The sequence below is a fragment of the Prionailurus bengalensis genome, chromosome B3 (assembly GCF_016509475.1).
Source record: "Prionailurus bengalensis isolate Pbe53 chromosome B3, Fcat_Pben_1.1_paternal_pri, whole genome shotgun sequence".
In the NCBI taxonomy this organism is placed as follows: Eukaryota; Metazoa; Chordata; class Mammalia; order Carnivora; family Felidae; genus Prionailurus; species Prionailurus bengalensis.
This window is the reverse complement of record NC_057355.1, coordinates 125,380,441-125,395,927: the sequence shown is the minus strand read 5'-3', so window position 1 is coordinate 125,395,927 and position 15,487 is coordinate 125,380,441. Positions and strand designations below refer to the sequence as shown.

Genomic DNA, 15,487 nt, shown 5'->3' with positions numbered 1-15,487 from the left:
ACTCTTCCTCTTGATCTACCTGCTTTCCAGAATCCTTTCCTTCCCAAACCCCTCATAAATGAACGATAACAATAATAATAATCAGAGGAGAGAGTGTTTCCCTATCAATCTGCACGTTACATTAAATTACTTTTCCCAAAATCTGGAAGTATTTCCTGAAAACTGGCAAAGGTATTAATTTTTTTTCTCTCTCTCCCTCTCTTTAAATCACAAAGCAAAATTCCACTGTCCCTCTACCCCCCCCCCCCTCCTAAAAAAAAAAAAGTTGTCGAGTTTTGCTTTTCTATTCACTGCAGTTCTGGCCAAAGTAAAGCCCTCTTTCTCAATGACGTCAAGATCTTTACCAAGATTAGGCTTTCATTTCTCTATTGCAGCAATTAGCCAGGGAATGTATAAAAGGCTTCAGGGAGACTCACTGGGCTGCAGAGAGAGAGAGAGAGAGGCACTTTGCACCACAGACAGATAGCACGAAGGAAAAGGCAGAGCGAGTGAGGAAGAGAAGAGTCAGTCGCTCCTGGGGAAGGGAGAGAGAGACAGGCTGGGAGAAGGAGAACAGAAAGTGTGTGTCAAACGGAGTAAAGAAGGGGAAAAACTACCCTTCAAGCACATTTTTGAAACTCTGGCAACTCCAGAAAGAAACGGGCTACGTTTCTGAACATTAGAGACAATGAAAAGCTAAAGAAAATTTTGCAATCTCTGCCACAGTCTCATAGGTGCTTAGAAATGAAAGTAGAGCTGCCTGTCTGTCACCGACTCTGAGAGGGGTGACTGGATTAAGGACGGGGACGCCAGTTTGTGTGTGGGTTGTTTTTTGTTTTTTGTGGGTTTTTTTTTTGTTTTTGTTTTTTTAACATCTTAAATCCTGAAAAAAAAAAAAAAAGGCAGCAGCTCCGAATTGAATGAATTGATGGGCACACTCCAACTGCTGGGCTGCAGAGACTGAACTTGGTCTTGCCATTTCTGCTTCTTTGAAAGAGGAGACAACTTGGGCTTCCTTTTAATTTAGTTTTTCTCCTTCTCCCCCCACCCCGGCCTTCCCCTTTATCTCCCCCACCCCCTCTATCACCACCCCCCTTTTAAATAAGAGGGTGAAGGGGAACCAGAGCGCACAAGGGAACTGACTGGGAGGCAGAGAAGATGGGCATCCTCAGCGTAGACTTGCTGATCACACTGCAAATTCTGCCAGTTTTTTTCTCCAACTGCCTCTTCCTGGCACTCTATGACTCGGTCATTCTCCTCAAGCACGTGGTGCTGCTGCTGAGCCGCTCCAAGTCCACTCGCGGGGAGTGGAGGCGCATGCTGACCTCAGAGGGAATGCGCTGCATCTGGAAGAGCTTCCTCCTCGATGCCTACAAGCAGGTGAGCTGCCCCCACAGGGGCTTCTCCCCCGGTCAGCAGGGGCAGGGGCTGGCGAGCGAGGGACCGCAGGCCCTGGGGAGCATCGGGTTAGGATCCTGGCGTGCTATCTAGGCTCCTGGAGTTACGCTCAAGGGAGCCCCTACCTGTGCCTTCCACACCTGTCACACAGGTTAGATTTGGGGATGACAGGTATTAAGCTGTTATGACTCTGTGCCACCTAGTAAAGACGCTTTCTAATAAGAGCCATTAATGTCTTGCTGCAATTTTGGAAGAGAGGGTATTTGTGCCCGATGAGTAACTTTGGGAAAAGTCAGAAAATGTTGGGGGAGGGGAGGAGACCGCTGCATTTAACCTGCTCTTGTAACAAACTTGGATTTTGATGTTTTGCTTGATGAGAGGCTGGGGTGCGCTAGGAAAGACAGTTCAGTGCTGGGCACTGAAAAGCGAGGGAAAAAAGAAAATGCTCCTCAGAACCCTCAGAGTTAGCAAGCCTTAACAAAATGGTCACGGTGGGTAAGATTTGGCATAAAAGCCCCCTTGTTTCTGGTAGAGGTAAGAGTTAACGAAAGCAGCCCTGTGTGCAGCGTCCTCCTCTAGGTGGACGTTGTTTTACTTGAAGGATAGTTGACATACAATGTACAGGTGTACAACATGGTGATTTGACAATTATGTACATTAGGAAATGTTCACCATGAAAAATATGGTTACCATCTGTCACCATACAAAGTTATTACAAACTTATTGACTATATTGTGCTATACTTTTCATCCCCATGGCTTATTTGATTTGAACCCTTTTGAAGTGGTTATAAGGCAATGAGTCCTGGGTCACTAGATATCAATTTGCAATAGAAAGAGCTGTGAACTAGCTGTCAGAAATCCAGACTTTGTACGAGGAAACCACACTCGCCTTCTTAAAAGTAAAAAAGTTGTCCTAGAAAGAGCAGATAAGTCTATGGTTCATTACAGTCTCAAAACTGTTACAACACATGCCGTGAGCACCGGAGCAGTGGCCTCACTCAGCTGCGGAACACACATCCCAGGGCTGCTTCTCAAAACCAGACCTGGTGATCTTTGTTTCTAAGACTTGCCTTTTGGCTGCTTGGAGATGTTGGTAGGACATCCTCAACTCCGATCTCAAGGGCCAACGGGGGGCATTTTGGCACTGGTCCTTTGTCAGTTGGCACCTCTGCCTATGCCCACGTGACTCCTGCTGATCTCTGGGCTTAAGAATGGACTCACTTGGCAAAAGTTGCTGTCAAAGTAGACAGTCTTGGTTTTCCCCAACTGTACTGGGGGACCTCGTCCAAGATGGCAGGGAAGGGAATTTGAGAGGCATATGGAAGGCAATGAAGTGGTACATTGTAGACAAACAGCACCACAGAAGCAGGATGAAAACTCAGAATCAAAGAGGAGGAAGGGAAGACTCCCCCATAAATCAACCCTAGAAAAATAAATCTGTACATGAGGAAAGGAAAAGGAGTAGCTTCTAGTCACAAAGAATCCAGAGTAGGTTTGTTCCACTGAAAATTAAATATTCAAGAAGGAAATATTCATTGAGAATTCAGGAAGGTTTACTACAACACACATCTTTCTTATTGAAAGCAACCTGCATCTGTCCTAAAGGCCAGAGAATAATAAGAGCTCTTGTTAGTAAGTGAAAATTCCTTTTTGATGATATGAAACAATGCTTAAAGTTCTAATCATATAATCTGCATTATAACATGCATGTTGGGCAAAGGGGAGATGATGGAGGGAGATACTGAGATGACCATTTCACTCCCACAAATGTATCACTGAATGTGAATTTTTTATGTTTTGACATGGGAGTAAAGAATTTGGAAGAAGGTGGAGAACACACAAGTATGTCAGGCACATTATGAATTAGGAAGTTCCCTCATCTACTCTGTATTTTGTAGGTGTTAGGAAGACAAAATGGAGATGCCAATGGCTTGAACTCAGCATATTAAACTCTTACTTTTTTGAAAGATAATTAACATTTGCCTATAAAAGAAAAGTCACTTCTCAGGAGAATTTTATATATGAATATGTGCTTACATAGATATCTCACATAAAACATGGGGGCTGTGCTGTTACCCACAAATATTAAGTGACCTTGTTTTTCCTATCAAGCAGCTTATTGAAATAAAGAAGGAAAAACAAACAAATGTCTCTTCAATAAACTTGATTGTTTATTTTTTCACTGATATATAGCATTCCATTATGTAGCAATATTTTGTTAATTGTATTCCAAGAAATTGACAAGGACAAGTGATTTTTCTTTTTTTTTCTTTTTTTGCATATGGTTTATGTATTCTTCTCCTGTATTGTTTCTATTGATTTGATTAGTGACCAAGTTCATAGCTGATGTTATTATGTTTGCTTTTTATGATTTATATAATAGATACCATGAGAAGGAGCAAACCAGGAACCCATGTATCCAGAGACAAGACTGGACTGGGTGTACAATGAATAGAAACGTTGTGAACACAGCTTGCACTGAATTTAGGTCTCCTCTGTCTCCCAAGTATGACAAGGGTGGTGGTATTTGAGGGTCACTCAGAATCTCTAAAACAAGTTGAATGACTTCCCTGACTGCTGTTTTCATCTGTGACGCTGTCTTTGGGTGTGGCCATTTCCAGAGCCACACTGGAGGAAGTTTTGTGTGAGGTGGCACCATGGTATTTCACAATGCCGACTTACGTTATTTCAAGGCCACCACCCTCAGAAGCAGAGATTTCTGGGAGGAGTTGTTTGCACACCTGCCATACACAAGGCCTGTCATTTCTAATTCCCCTCATTGAAGGTCAGATATTTGGGGAGATAGTTAGAGAAAGTGCAGTAAAAGTGTTATCCCTGTATTTGGCTCCTGGAGGGGGTGACGAAGAAATTAAAATAGAACAAAATAAAAACAACCCTTCTTCATTAAAATGTTGAATGGAATTTAAAATTAATTCCAGAGTGGAACCTTTAAAGATAATTTGCTCTTGGTTATAGGGAGTTCCATGCATGGGTTTTGATGGAAAAAAAGTCTATGGAAACTTGTGACGGACAGAGGTGAATAACAGATGTTTGTTATTTAAGTTTTCCTAATCTGTGTCATTGCATCTAACACTGCATCCTTGTACTAGCACTCCAAGACTCGAAAATGCAACCAATAAGCAAACTCCCCTGTCTGGGAACCGGGCTCCTACCTAAATGAAGTGTAAAAGTAAACACACAGTATAGATGTTGACAAGCAGTTTAATTTCTATGCAGTTAATATTGCGGTAGAAATACAGAAAACATATTCATTTGAACATATAATTTTGGTTTTGAAAGGGTCTCTAACATCCTCCTCCTCTTCATTCACCTCCAGCCTTTTGACACTAGTTTCTACAATGGAAAATAGCTCTCTTAAGAGAGAAACATTCTCAAAAGAACACAAAGGAGGCCCCAGCCAGAGTTTATCCATCACTTGGATAAAACACTAGGAAATGATACAGCTTAGAGCTGCATTTTCAAGGCATGCACCGAAAACAGAAGGACCAGAGAGGAGTTGAACTTGGAGGAAAGAGTCAGTAGCTCATTCTTCAACTCTGGTTTATTTGGCCAGTTGGAATGTACCTGGGTAAATTACTGTTTAATCATTGTTTGGCCATGTTTGTAAGGACACTGATGTAGCCTGGTCATTATGTCAAAGAATTTGAAATTTCTTGATGGTTAATAAAGCCATCCTAGGGCTTTTGTGTAGCAAGAAGGATGTGTAAATATTGTTCTGCCACACACCCAACCCCCATTTTTATCATTTGCCTTACTTCCTATCATGAGATGAGGTGATATTTTGTCCAGAAGCCTTTCTAAGGCTGTGGAAAAGAGGGAAAAAAAAAACAAGGTTAGTAGTATATGCTCTATTTCCAGCTTCTGCTTGATGAATGGTTCTTTTTTCCCCTTGCCCTGCATTTCAGAGTCCACATGCTAAAGCAGTATTATCCTTTTCCCCATGCACTGAACATTGTCAGTAAAAGGAATCCTATCATCAAAGGAATCAAATTTATAGGCCATATATTTACCCTCTTGTTCATATTTATAAATATGGCTATCACAACATTTGCATTCTGCCTGGAGAGGTCATGTGTTATAAAAATGAAGCCCTTTATTTACTCCCTTGTTGGTGTTGTGTTGATGTTGATTACACAAACATAGGAAAGGACAACTGTAATAGCGCAGATGAGAGAGATAAAGTCAGTGATGACGATATTACATTTTACGTATGTCCTTTCTGATCCTTGGAAAATAAAGGGACCCTTTGGGAACATCGGAACTTCAAGACCAATTAGTGGAAATGATGCTTCTTGTGTTTGGGCATTAAATACTGGGCAGGGTTCTCTTTAGAGCAGCTAATGCTGGCAGGGAAAGAGGTACCGACCTAATTACTCTTCCGCAAGAGTAAAAAATGCCTTTTGAATGCCTCTTTGGCAAATATGTCTCATTAAGGACAAAAACCAAACACAAACCCTCTAAGAAGGAGAAATTAAGATGATAGGTAACTTGTGGCCAGGAGACTTTCTGTGCCACTGTGGGAAATTAAAACAAAGTTTGAGAGTACCAGGGGATAACTTGTTTTTGTTGAGCTTCTTTCCTGCAGCCTAAATGTTATTATGGGACCAACTTTATTTTCTTCATCATTTTGGCTCTTTGTCAAGGAATGCTTTGCTCCTGGGGAAAGCAAAGAATCTTCCATCATTGAAGACAATGGTGATTCTCCCATTCCATCTCAGCAGGGCATATAACTGAGCAAACCAAGAAATTCTCCACTTGAAACTCTGTTCATAATAGGAATTTAATTTTCACGGAGATCAAATGGGAAGATGAGAAATGATATTGGTCTCAAATGGCAATTGAGAAAGGACAGTAATGTCCTTTTAAAAGATTTATTTTTGTTTGTTTAAAGTGAACTTCCATTTTTTTTTAATTTCTGAAGTTTTTTTTCTTTATTGTTGCTAAAGTGTCATCAGCAGGTTTTAGCAAAGATGGACAAATTTTATGATTAGTATATGATGTTTATAAAAGTAGACTACTGGTCTACTCACACTGAGACTTACAAATAATGGGTGTGGGGTTTTTTCTCCCCATGTAGTTTTATTAATATCTTTAGTCTTACCTATGCATTTTCTCTAACCTAGTCATCTCATGAACACGCTGTTTATGACATTCCAATCTGCAGTAGGGTCCCATGGCTGCAGAGCAAAATAAAAAGAATTGGCTTCTTTGATTTCATACATTGGGAGCCAAGATAATCAAGAGCAGATCAACAGTATTCGGTGTTGATTGTGGCAGAACTCTACAATAGGGCTCCAGGATTCACATTTCTGAATTATCTGACTCAGTGAACATATCCATCACCCAAACATAATTATGTTCATTGCAGGTCTAGGTTATTATTAAGTGTAAAATTCTTCACTGACCCCTAGGATTATAATAGCTATCGTTCATTTACTAATTCATTCAACAAAATTTCCAGCTTAATAAAATGCCAGTGCTGCCCTCGCACTACACACACACACACACACACACACACACACACACACACAAAAGCATTATGTATTTGGTAACTTTTCTAATTTTTAATTTGAGAGTGAAGGTATTGTACCTGTTTGAAATTTTCTAAGTCTGTACTTTGAAAAGAATTATGTGGCTGAACTATAGACATTGTCACTAAGAGGAAGGAGAAGGTGCTTTAATTTTCTAAGAAAATTAACTACAGATAATATGAGAGTCACCTGTGACAGAAGCATCAGATGAGATTATTCAGTTGAATAATCAGGAATAATGCAAAATCAGCAGTTCTACTTGGGTGAGAGTCAGGGGCATCAGAGGTCTTTAACATAACTCCAAAAACCAGATGGTTGTTTCCACCTACCAAGAACCTACAAGTCTGTAGTCTAGAGATGACTTTTCTTCTGTGAATGGGTTGTTGACTTCACAAGAAGTCACTACAGCATTTAATGGATTTAGAGTGAATGCATTCAGATCTTTATATCACAGTATGTTGAGGAACACAACACACTATCATTGAAAGCAGCCCTCCTAGAGCTGTTACTGATAGTTTAAGTGGGAAAAATCTAATGAGAAAGTAGGTTAAAAGATATATAATACCTATAAAGTGTGTATCTTTAAATTTTAAGCATATTTTCATACCTCAGAGATGTGTGAGGTGTTATTTTACCTCATATAAAATAACCCAGCTGAAAGTGGTTTATAAGATTTCTCCATCTAGGGTAACTTGCAAATTAACCAAGAAAATTAATATAAACAAAGTAACTTTCTCCCTGATAGTAACTAAAAACAAATGTACTTATTTAAATAATACCAACAGCTTCCTTTTCTAAGAAATAAGATTGTTATTTTAAGATTTGTAGAAAACTAATAGTATTGTTTCAAATCTGCATTGCTAGGATTTTTCTGAAGGGAGAGAAAGAACTTCTTTCCTTCTTTCTCTACAGTTAAAATGAGTTATGCATTCACATTAGATAGAAGCTTCTGAATGAAAGCCCTTGAGTATTTTACATCAGTTTGGATTGTTGAGTCTTTAACAATTTACTTCTAAGTGACTTCAATTACTAACAGTGTTATATGTGGCTGTATTTATATGAGGGAAATAAGTCGATCCAGTTGGGAGTGTTTTGTAATATTAAGTATAGCGTATAAAAATCAACTGGGCTGTCGTAAGTTGTCCGTAATGTTATTGGCTTTGATTAAACCATACTAGGGGAAGATCCGATTGTGTTAATTCAAACTGAAGTAATTGGTTCTTTTATGTTGCAAGCTTTTTATTATCAATTTACAGATCCAAAGGCCAGCAAACTTTCCTTCATTCTGTGTTCAGCTATTTAAACCACTTGCAAAGGGGCATGTGGAACAATTTTCTTCTATACCTTCTTTTATACCTGCCTGAGTATTTTAAAATTCAGAGGAGCTTGTTAATAGAATGTATGATAGAAAAGTAAATGGTTTGTGATTTCCTAGATAAAAACAGGAAAACAAAACAAAAACCCATGAAAAATGAGGAATTAAAATAATTCTGGAATAATTCTATGTTTCTATTTAACTTGTTTAATGGAAATTAACTCATTTCCATTACTTTTGGGTTATGGGAACCCAAAAGTAAGTGGTAGCTCAAGAAACCTCTAGGAAGGACATCATCCTGAAAAGAGATCAAATTACTTCTGAGGATAGTCTTTTTTTTTTTAAACATAGAGTTTCCCAGAAAGATGATATGCTGTTTCATATATTTGGGTGGCATTTAATAATGGAACCTATACTCACACAATGATTTATAGTATACAAGAGCTCATTTTCTTATGTTGTAGCCCTTATAACTGTCTGAGGAAGACAGGCATTATTATCAGCATTTTACAGATGGAAAAACTGAAGCACTGAAGAGGTGAAGTGGGAGTAGCCCTTCTAGTAAATGGTGGACCTCAGATTTCTAGCTCTGTCCAAGAATTGAGCCCATTGGTATCATTGTCCATTTGTGGAGATTAAGTAAATTAGCCTCATGCAAGAATATAAAGGTCTTTCCTGAGTATTTTAGAATTCAGAAGTGGGAATACAAAAAAGAGGTACCTAACCCCCACAGCTCTGACAATTTCACTTAAAGTAGACCATTCACTTTTAGCTTTTAAAATTAAGTCAATTAATCATTTGTTGTATAATGTGTGCTCAGCATTGACAGCAGACTAAGCTAGTAAAGAATACCAGCCTCAACATAATTATGAAAAGAGTGGTGCCTTCAATGGTTCTTTGAATGTGGTGCCTTCAATGATGAAAATAATTACCTTCAATGACTATACAGAATGAAAAAGACTTACTCTTTAGGGCCATTCTTTACATTACCAGCCATGATGCTTCTTTACTCAAATCAATATGTATTTATCATATCCTATGAAGGAAATCCCACATTGTATTAGAGCTGGTTGGTTTTGTATAGAGTGAATTGGAGTGACAATGCATTTCATATGGTATTCTCTCCCTTTTTCTTTTTTTCACCATCAGGTGAAATTGGGTGAAGATGCCCCCAATTCCAGTGTGGTACATGTCTCTAATTCTGAAGGAGGTGACAACAGTAGAAATGGTGCCCAGGTGAAGATAGTTGATGGAGGCGAGTGCCACCTTCTTGACTTTGCCAGCCCTGAGCGTCCACTGGTGGTCAATTTTGGCTCAGCCACTTGACCTCCTTTTACTAGCCAGCTGCCAGCCTTCAGCAAACTGGTGGAAGAGTTCTCATCAGTGGCTGACTTCCTGTTGGTCTACATTGATGAGGCTCATCCTTCAGATGGTTGGGCAGTGCCTGGTGATTCTTCTTTGTCTTTTGAAGTGAAGAAGCACCGGAACCAAGAAGACCGATGTGCAGCAGCCCACCAGCTTCTGGAGCATTTCTCCTTGCCGCCCCAGTGCCGAGTTGTGGCTGACCGCATGGACAATAATGCCAATGTAGCTTATGGTGTAGCCTTTGAACGTGTGTGTATTGTGCAGAGACAGAAAATTGCTTATCTAGGAGGAAAGGGGCCCTTCTACTACAACCTTCAAGAAGTCCGGCGTTGGCTGGAGAAGAATTTCAGCAAAAGATGAAATCTAGATTAGCTGGTTGAAGGTATGATTGTAAAAGAGTTTTTTTTTTAATTATGTAAAGGAAAGGAAACTAAGAACTGAATCCACTATTTCAACTGAGTCTCATTGTCTCCCTGAAAGACAGGAATTTACGTGTCTGAAGAACATAAGCTTCTAACATCTCCATACTTCTTTTACCACTCAAATGGCATTTGGCTGAATAGTAGCCCCATCACATCTCTTCCTAGTGAAAAGCCCTGAGTAAAAAGATCCCAAGATGTAGAGGAAGAAACCCTGTTTCAACATGTGTTCATCTGCCTTGGGAAAGAAGTAATACAGCTGATGGAAGCTTTGGGACCTGAAGAACAGACTTACCTGAATAACTACTACGTTAGGGAACTATTATCCTTGTTAGTATAAGGGGTATTGCCTAGGCTTTATTCAGCATGGATAGAGCCCAACTGGAAAATTCCCAAATATTTACTTATGATGAATCCTTGAGTCCAGTCCTTGTGCTTGGGACTTTGTGTTTAACAATGTTCAAGTAGTTTTTGCTGTTTTAGTTTCTAGCCATCTGGTGCTCTCTGCCAGTCTAAATATCCCAGAACTCACAGATGTATTGGTAGATATCAAGAATGATCCATGGAGGGTTAGATTATCTGAAATCTGAGGGTTACTTTTTAGGCAGGTGGGAAAGTACTAGAAGAAAATCAAATTGACAAGCTAGGAAAGGATGCAGAAAGATGAGGAGGCTTCACAGAGTTTCACTTTGAAGCTGTGGAGAGTGGGACTAATTTGTTAGCCACCGAAACATTGAAACATAAAATATACATGGGCCAGAAAAAGAAGCAGCTCAACTATAATTAGCATTGAGAATATACATATGAAATCAATATATTTATCATATACTCCTGAACTAAGGGAGAAAGGGGGATTGAAAGAGGGAAAAAAAAACCACACTTTATTATTTCTAATTATGAGAATTTTTTGCTAGAAATAATTACTTTTTGAAACATGTTTGTGGTATGCATATTTTCAGTTGATTAATTATGCCCTGCGATACTGATTAAATGTAAAACCAATAGATCCAGTGGTACTGGTCTGTCCCTCTCCATTCCTAAAATTATGATGTGGCCCCACTCGTTCTTAGTCTTAGCCTCCATAATGGTGTTCTCTGAATGCTGAGCTGGACTCGGCTCTTTCTTTATTTATATATAAATAAAATATATTCTTAGCTGCTGTGGGAGGTAGGTGCCCTGGCCATTCCGCCGTGGCACTGTTCTCCCAAAGTAGGTGAACTATAATGAATAATAGGTGCGAACAAACAAGATTTCTTCAGCTGCAAAATAGAGGAAGGCAAAGTTGGTTTGAGAAAATTCTCATTAGTAATTTTGGAGGCTTTGATATAAGGCAACCCTCAGTGGCATGGAATTTGGTGAAATGGAATTTCCATTTCCATTTAATTTGGACTGGGGTCTTCCTTTGTTCCAATTAGCTGAGGTCTGGTAATCTAAGCCCTCAATTGTACATTATTATAATGATATGTGTGTGTGTGTGTGTATATATATATATATATATACACACACACACACACACACATATACACACACACGTGTGTGTGTGTATATATATATATACACACACCATATTTCTCTTTAAAGATACTATAGTTTTACCTGTAATGTAAGTAATAGCTAAATATCATAACCCCCAAAGAATAGACCAACTCGTTTTATATCATAAATTTTTACTGTAAATTTGAGGATGCTGTCAAATCACAGTATATGGTTGTATTGAATGTACAATCAAAGGTTCTTATGACCATTCCATTAATAATTGAATCATAAAATAAAAGTAATAGAAAAAAATCTCAAGTTGAAAATATCTTCTGAAAGTAGTTGCCTCTGAAATGAGAAAAAGGTGGGAACTGAGTGTGTAAGAACCAAAAGTACATTAAAAACAAAAAAAGCTGGAGCGATATATCAGTCCTATCACTAGTTTATTGTTTAGATACTAATACATTATTTTAACTGATGATTGTGTTTTACAGCAACATTTAAGCTGTCCAGTGTCTTAAAGTCTATAAAACACACCCACAAAGACACAAAGCAAATTTTGAAAATGTGGCATCATCTAATAGATTTCTGGAAAATCACATGGAGAATAGATTATTTCAGACTTCTCAATTGTTAAACTCTACACTCCAGAATGCTCAGTGGGCCCCATTGTATTTTATCTTCAAAATGGTGTTAAGATTATGTGGTCCCCTAGAAAAGTAAAGTGAAAACTTGGTTGCAGCACACTCACTCTGTTGTCCTTAAACTTCCCCTTTGTTCTACATGTACAATAATGGAACAGGATGTTAGAGAAGCTGGTGGGGGGATGAGATTTGGCTAAGGCAGTGCTAGTTGTCTGGGTAAAAGGATGATGGAAAAAGCACCCAGTCATGATATATTTTTAAGGAAAGAGAAGGTTGTGTGTGTGCAATTCCTCTCCACGAGGATACTCCAATGGAGAAATGAAGCAGTGGAAGTAAATACACAAAGGCATAGGCTGAATATCAGGGAAAAAGATATGTTCAATAGAACATAGAAGACTTTCTGGAAGAAAGGCAGTTAGGGGCCAATGAAGAAAGTGAATTGACAAAGCTCAGGAATCCTACAGTATGTAGAATGGCTTGGTGTTACCAGAGTTATGTAACCTATTTATCTCAACATGATTTTTTATGATTTCCTATGATGTATCTTTAGGAACATAACAAGAACTCATTATTTGAGGTAGAGGAGAATCAGTGCTTAGCTGGTATGCTCAGAGAAAGTATTAAATTGTCAATACCCACCCCACCTATCTTCTCTTTTATAAAGTATGTTCCTTTGAACAATTGTTATTCATATATATATATATATATATATATATATATATACACACACACACACACACACAAACAAACTTTGAGTTCTTCTTAGTACCTAAACATTCCCCCCCACCCATAGGCTATGTTTACATGGAGCTATCAGTTTAGCCTTTTAAACTGAGTTAGCATATCTATTATTGAAATAGTTTCCAAGCAATTTTAGATATTATCATAGCATCTGGATTTACTCAAACATTTAGTGTTTGAAAGACTTATGTCTTGGAACTATTCAAACTTACTTTATTTTATTGCTTAGAGAAAATAGTGGAATCAACATGACCTTCTTGAATGGACATGAATGAGATGCCTGCACAATGATGTTGAAATGTTTGATATAGATATTAAAATGTAACTGACCTCCTTAGAGGCAGACTTGTAACTGCTCTTTGTATAGCTAAAGTGAAGCCATTTAACTTATATGACTTTTTATATTCATGTTTTGGATCTTTGGTACTATGTCTTCACCTTGTTTATAGAATTTACCCTTGATTTTTGGTAATATCAAGTTCTAAATGGTCTATTTACTTAAATTTTCTTGCCGTTAAGCAGAAAATGCCTATTCTATAACCAAGGAAAGAAGAAAATCCTGCTGTCTTTGATTTTGCCTGGAGTGTATTTCACTATTTGGGCTCTTGAATAAAAAAAATATGAAATATGTTAATATGTTGAGGTCATGTGTGGGTACTGCCTTGCTGCATAAAATACCAGAGGGGCATATTAAAGACAATATCTATGCCTTTGGGAGAATTTCCAGCTGGACACAGGTGTTCTTAGCATGTCCTGTGGGTTATGTCCTCAGCAAAAGGAATGCACTGATGTACAGGACTTCCCATTCTGTAAATCTGACTGATGGTTTGGAAAATAAGCTTAATTAGAATCATATGGCCCCTGCAAAGGGGGAAATGTAGATACCAATTACTGTCCCATTGAAGGGTTCATGAAAACCTCTCCAGCATTTAGAGCTTTTCAGAACATGTCCAATGTCATGTCTCTCAGCAGTGGAGAATTCTAATTCCAGGAACTTAAAACGATATTGCCAAAAATCAGACCAAAAAAAAATTTTAGTTATATTCCAACTTTCTCCCTACTTTCTCCTTTATCTTAAAAATAGAATCCAAACTTAGTCTTCATATGTACATCCAGAATGGGGTATAAGTATCAATTTCTGCCTTGGTGATTTGCAATCTCTTCGTAGTATCTTGAGGTCCTCTGTGAAAGAAGGTAGTAGGGCCTGGGAAAGCCAGGAAGTTGCTAACCTGGAAGAACGAGGTCCTGTGAATTTGGTCTATTGATTTGGGAAGGTTTGAAAAGATAATTATCACCATTGGAAGAGGGCTGCTAGGTGTCAGTGAATGACTTTAGGAAGAGCCAAACATTGGGCCACTTCTTAATGCCTTATGTTCTGGATAGCACCAAAAGCAAGGTCGCCGACTTAAGAGACCCAGCTCTGTTCTAAGATGAGTCTGATACAATAGAAAGCAAACATGTACAGATATCCAAAAAAAAACCTGCTCATGCAAGTCAGGGCTTGCTGCCCATCTCAGGCAGCAGTACCAGAGCTCTAGGGAGTTTATTTACTATTTACTGGGGAGATCTCAAGGACCAAGGAGATGTTAAATGTAGTCACTATTTGGGCTCTCCCCCTCCCCCAAAAGCAAACAGGTAAACACATAAATGAAAGAAGCCCACAGAAGGGGGTGGGAAATAAATTAAAAAATCTCTCAAGCCTTCTCCAGACTATGTCACTGGCCCACGTACTTTTTATGTGTGTTAGGATGAGAGAGTGTGAAGACATAAGTATCCAGTACTTTATAACCAAAGCAATTAAAAGAAATTGGGTAGGGAATGTTGGCCAGTTTCATTTTCTTTTGCATCACATTATCACCAGACTATATCACTAGCCCAAGCAGTCGGGCACCTGGAGAGGGAGATTGGGACGTGCAGAGGTGACCAGTGTGCAAATGATAACTACTGATGAAAGAGTCACTGACTCAGTTAGTGGTTGGATGTAGTCACATTAGTTTTCCTCTGCCCATCTTTGTCTCCCTAGCAAGGAGAATATTTGGGGCATGATGCTATGGGCACTGGGTAAATGTGGTAAGAATGCATGTGTGTATTTCTCTGCTTCTCAGTTGCAGAAACAGAAACGCTTTGGAGATTATCAGTAGAAAGAGTGTTATTATATTGGTGCTGAGTGGTACGTGTGCTTTTAAAATTTGTTCTTGTATTTTAATAAATTTTGAATAAAAGAATAAAGTTACTCTTTGGTTCTGTTTGTTTATTTTTAAATTACTCTCTAGACCTTGCTCCTGGCTGGAACACATTCATGGTTGACAAGGGAAAGAGAATCCATCATTCTAATATTTATTCCTTGGTATTTGTGGGTAAAGACTCCGGCAATGCCAGGTTATTTTAATCTCATGCTGTGTGCCAGAGTCTTCAAGGAAATTAAGACAAGTTAGAAGAAAATCTTCAGATACTTTCCATATTTGTGAACAAGTCACACACAATTCATGGGAAGGGCCTTATTGAGATCATGGAGCAAACTTTTACTTTGTTAAATTTATGCCCCAGGTTTTTTAAGTGCTATAAATAAACTTTCCATGAGTTGGTTAAAGCCATA

The 15,487-nt window shown here is 38.6% G+C and overlaps 1 protein-coding gene across 1 annotated transcript; it reads left to right on the top strand.

Annotated features, from left to right (window-relative positions):
• The first annotated feature begins 375 nt into the window (after positions 1–375).
• DIO2 (iodothyronine deiodinase 2) lies at positions 376–15,124 on the top strand. The gene is given in 3 exon segments (XM_043556769.1): positions 376–1,359; positions 9,396–9,966; positions 9,969–15,124. Coding segments are annotated over 3 exon segments (816 nt in total). The 5' UTR covers positions 376–1,137; the 3' UTR covers positions 9,992–15,124.
• Positions 15,125–15,487: the final 363 nt, after the last annotated feature.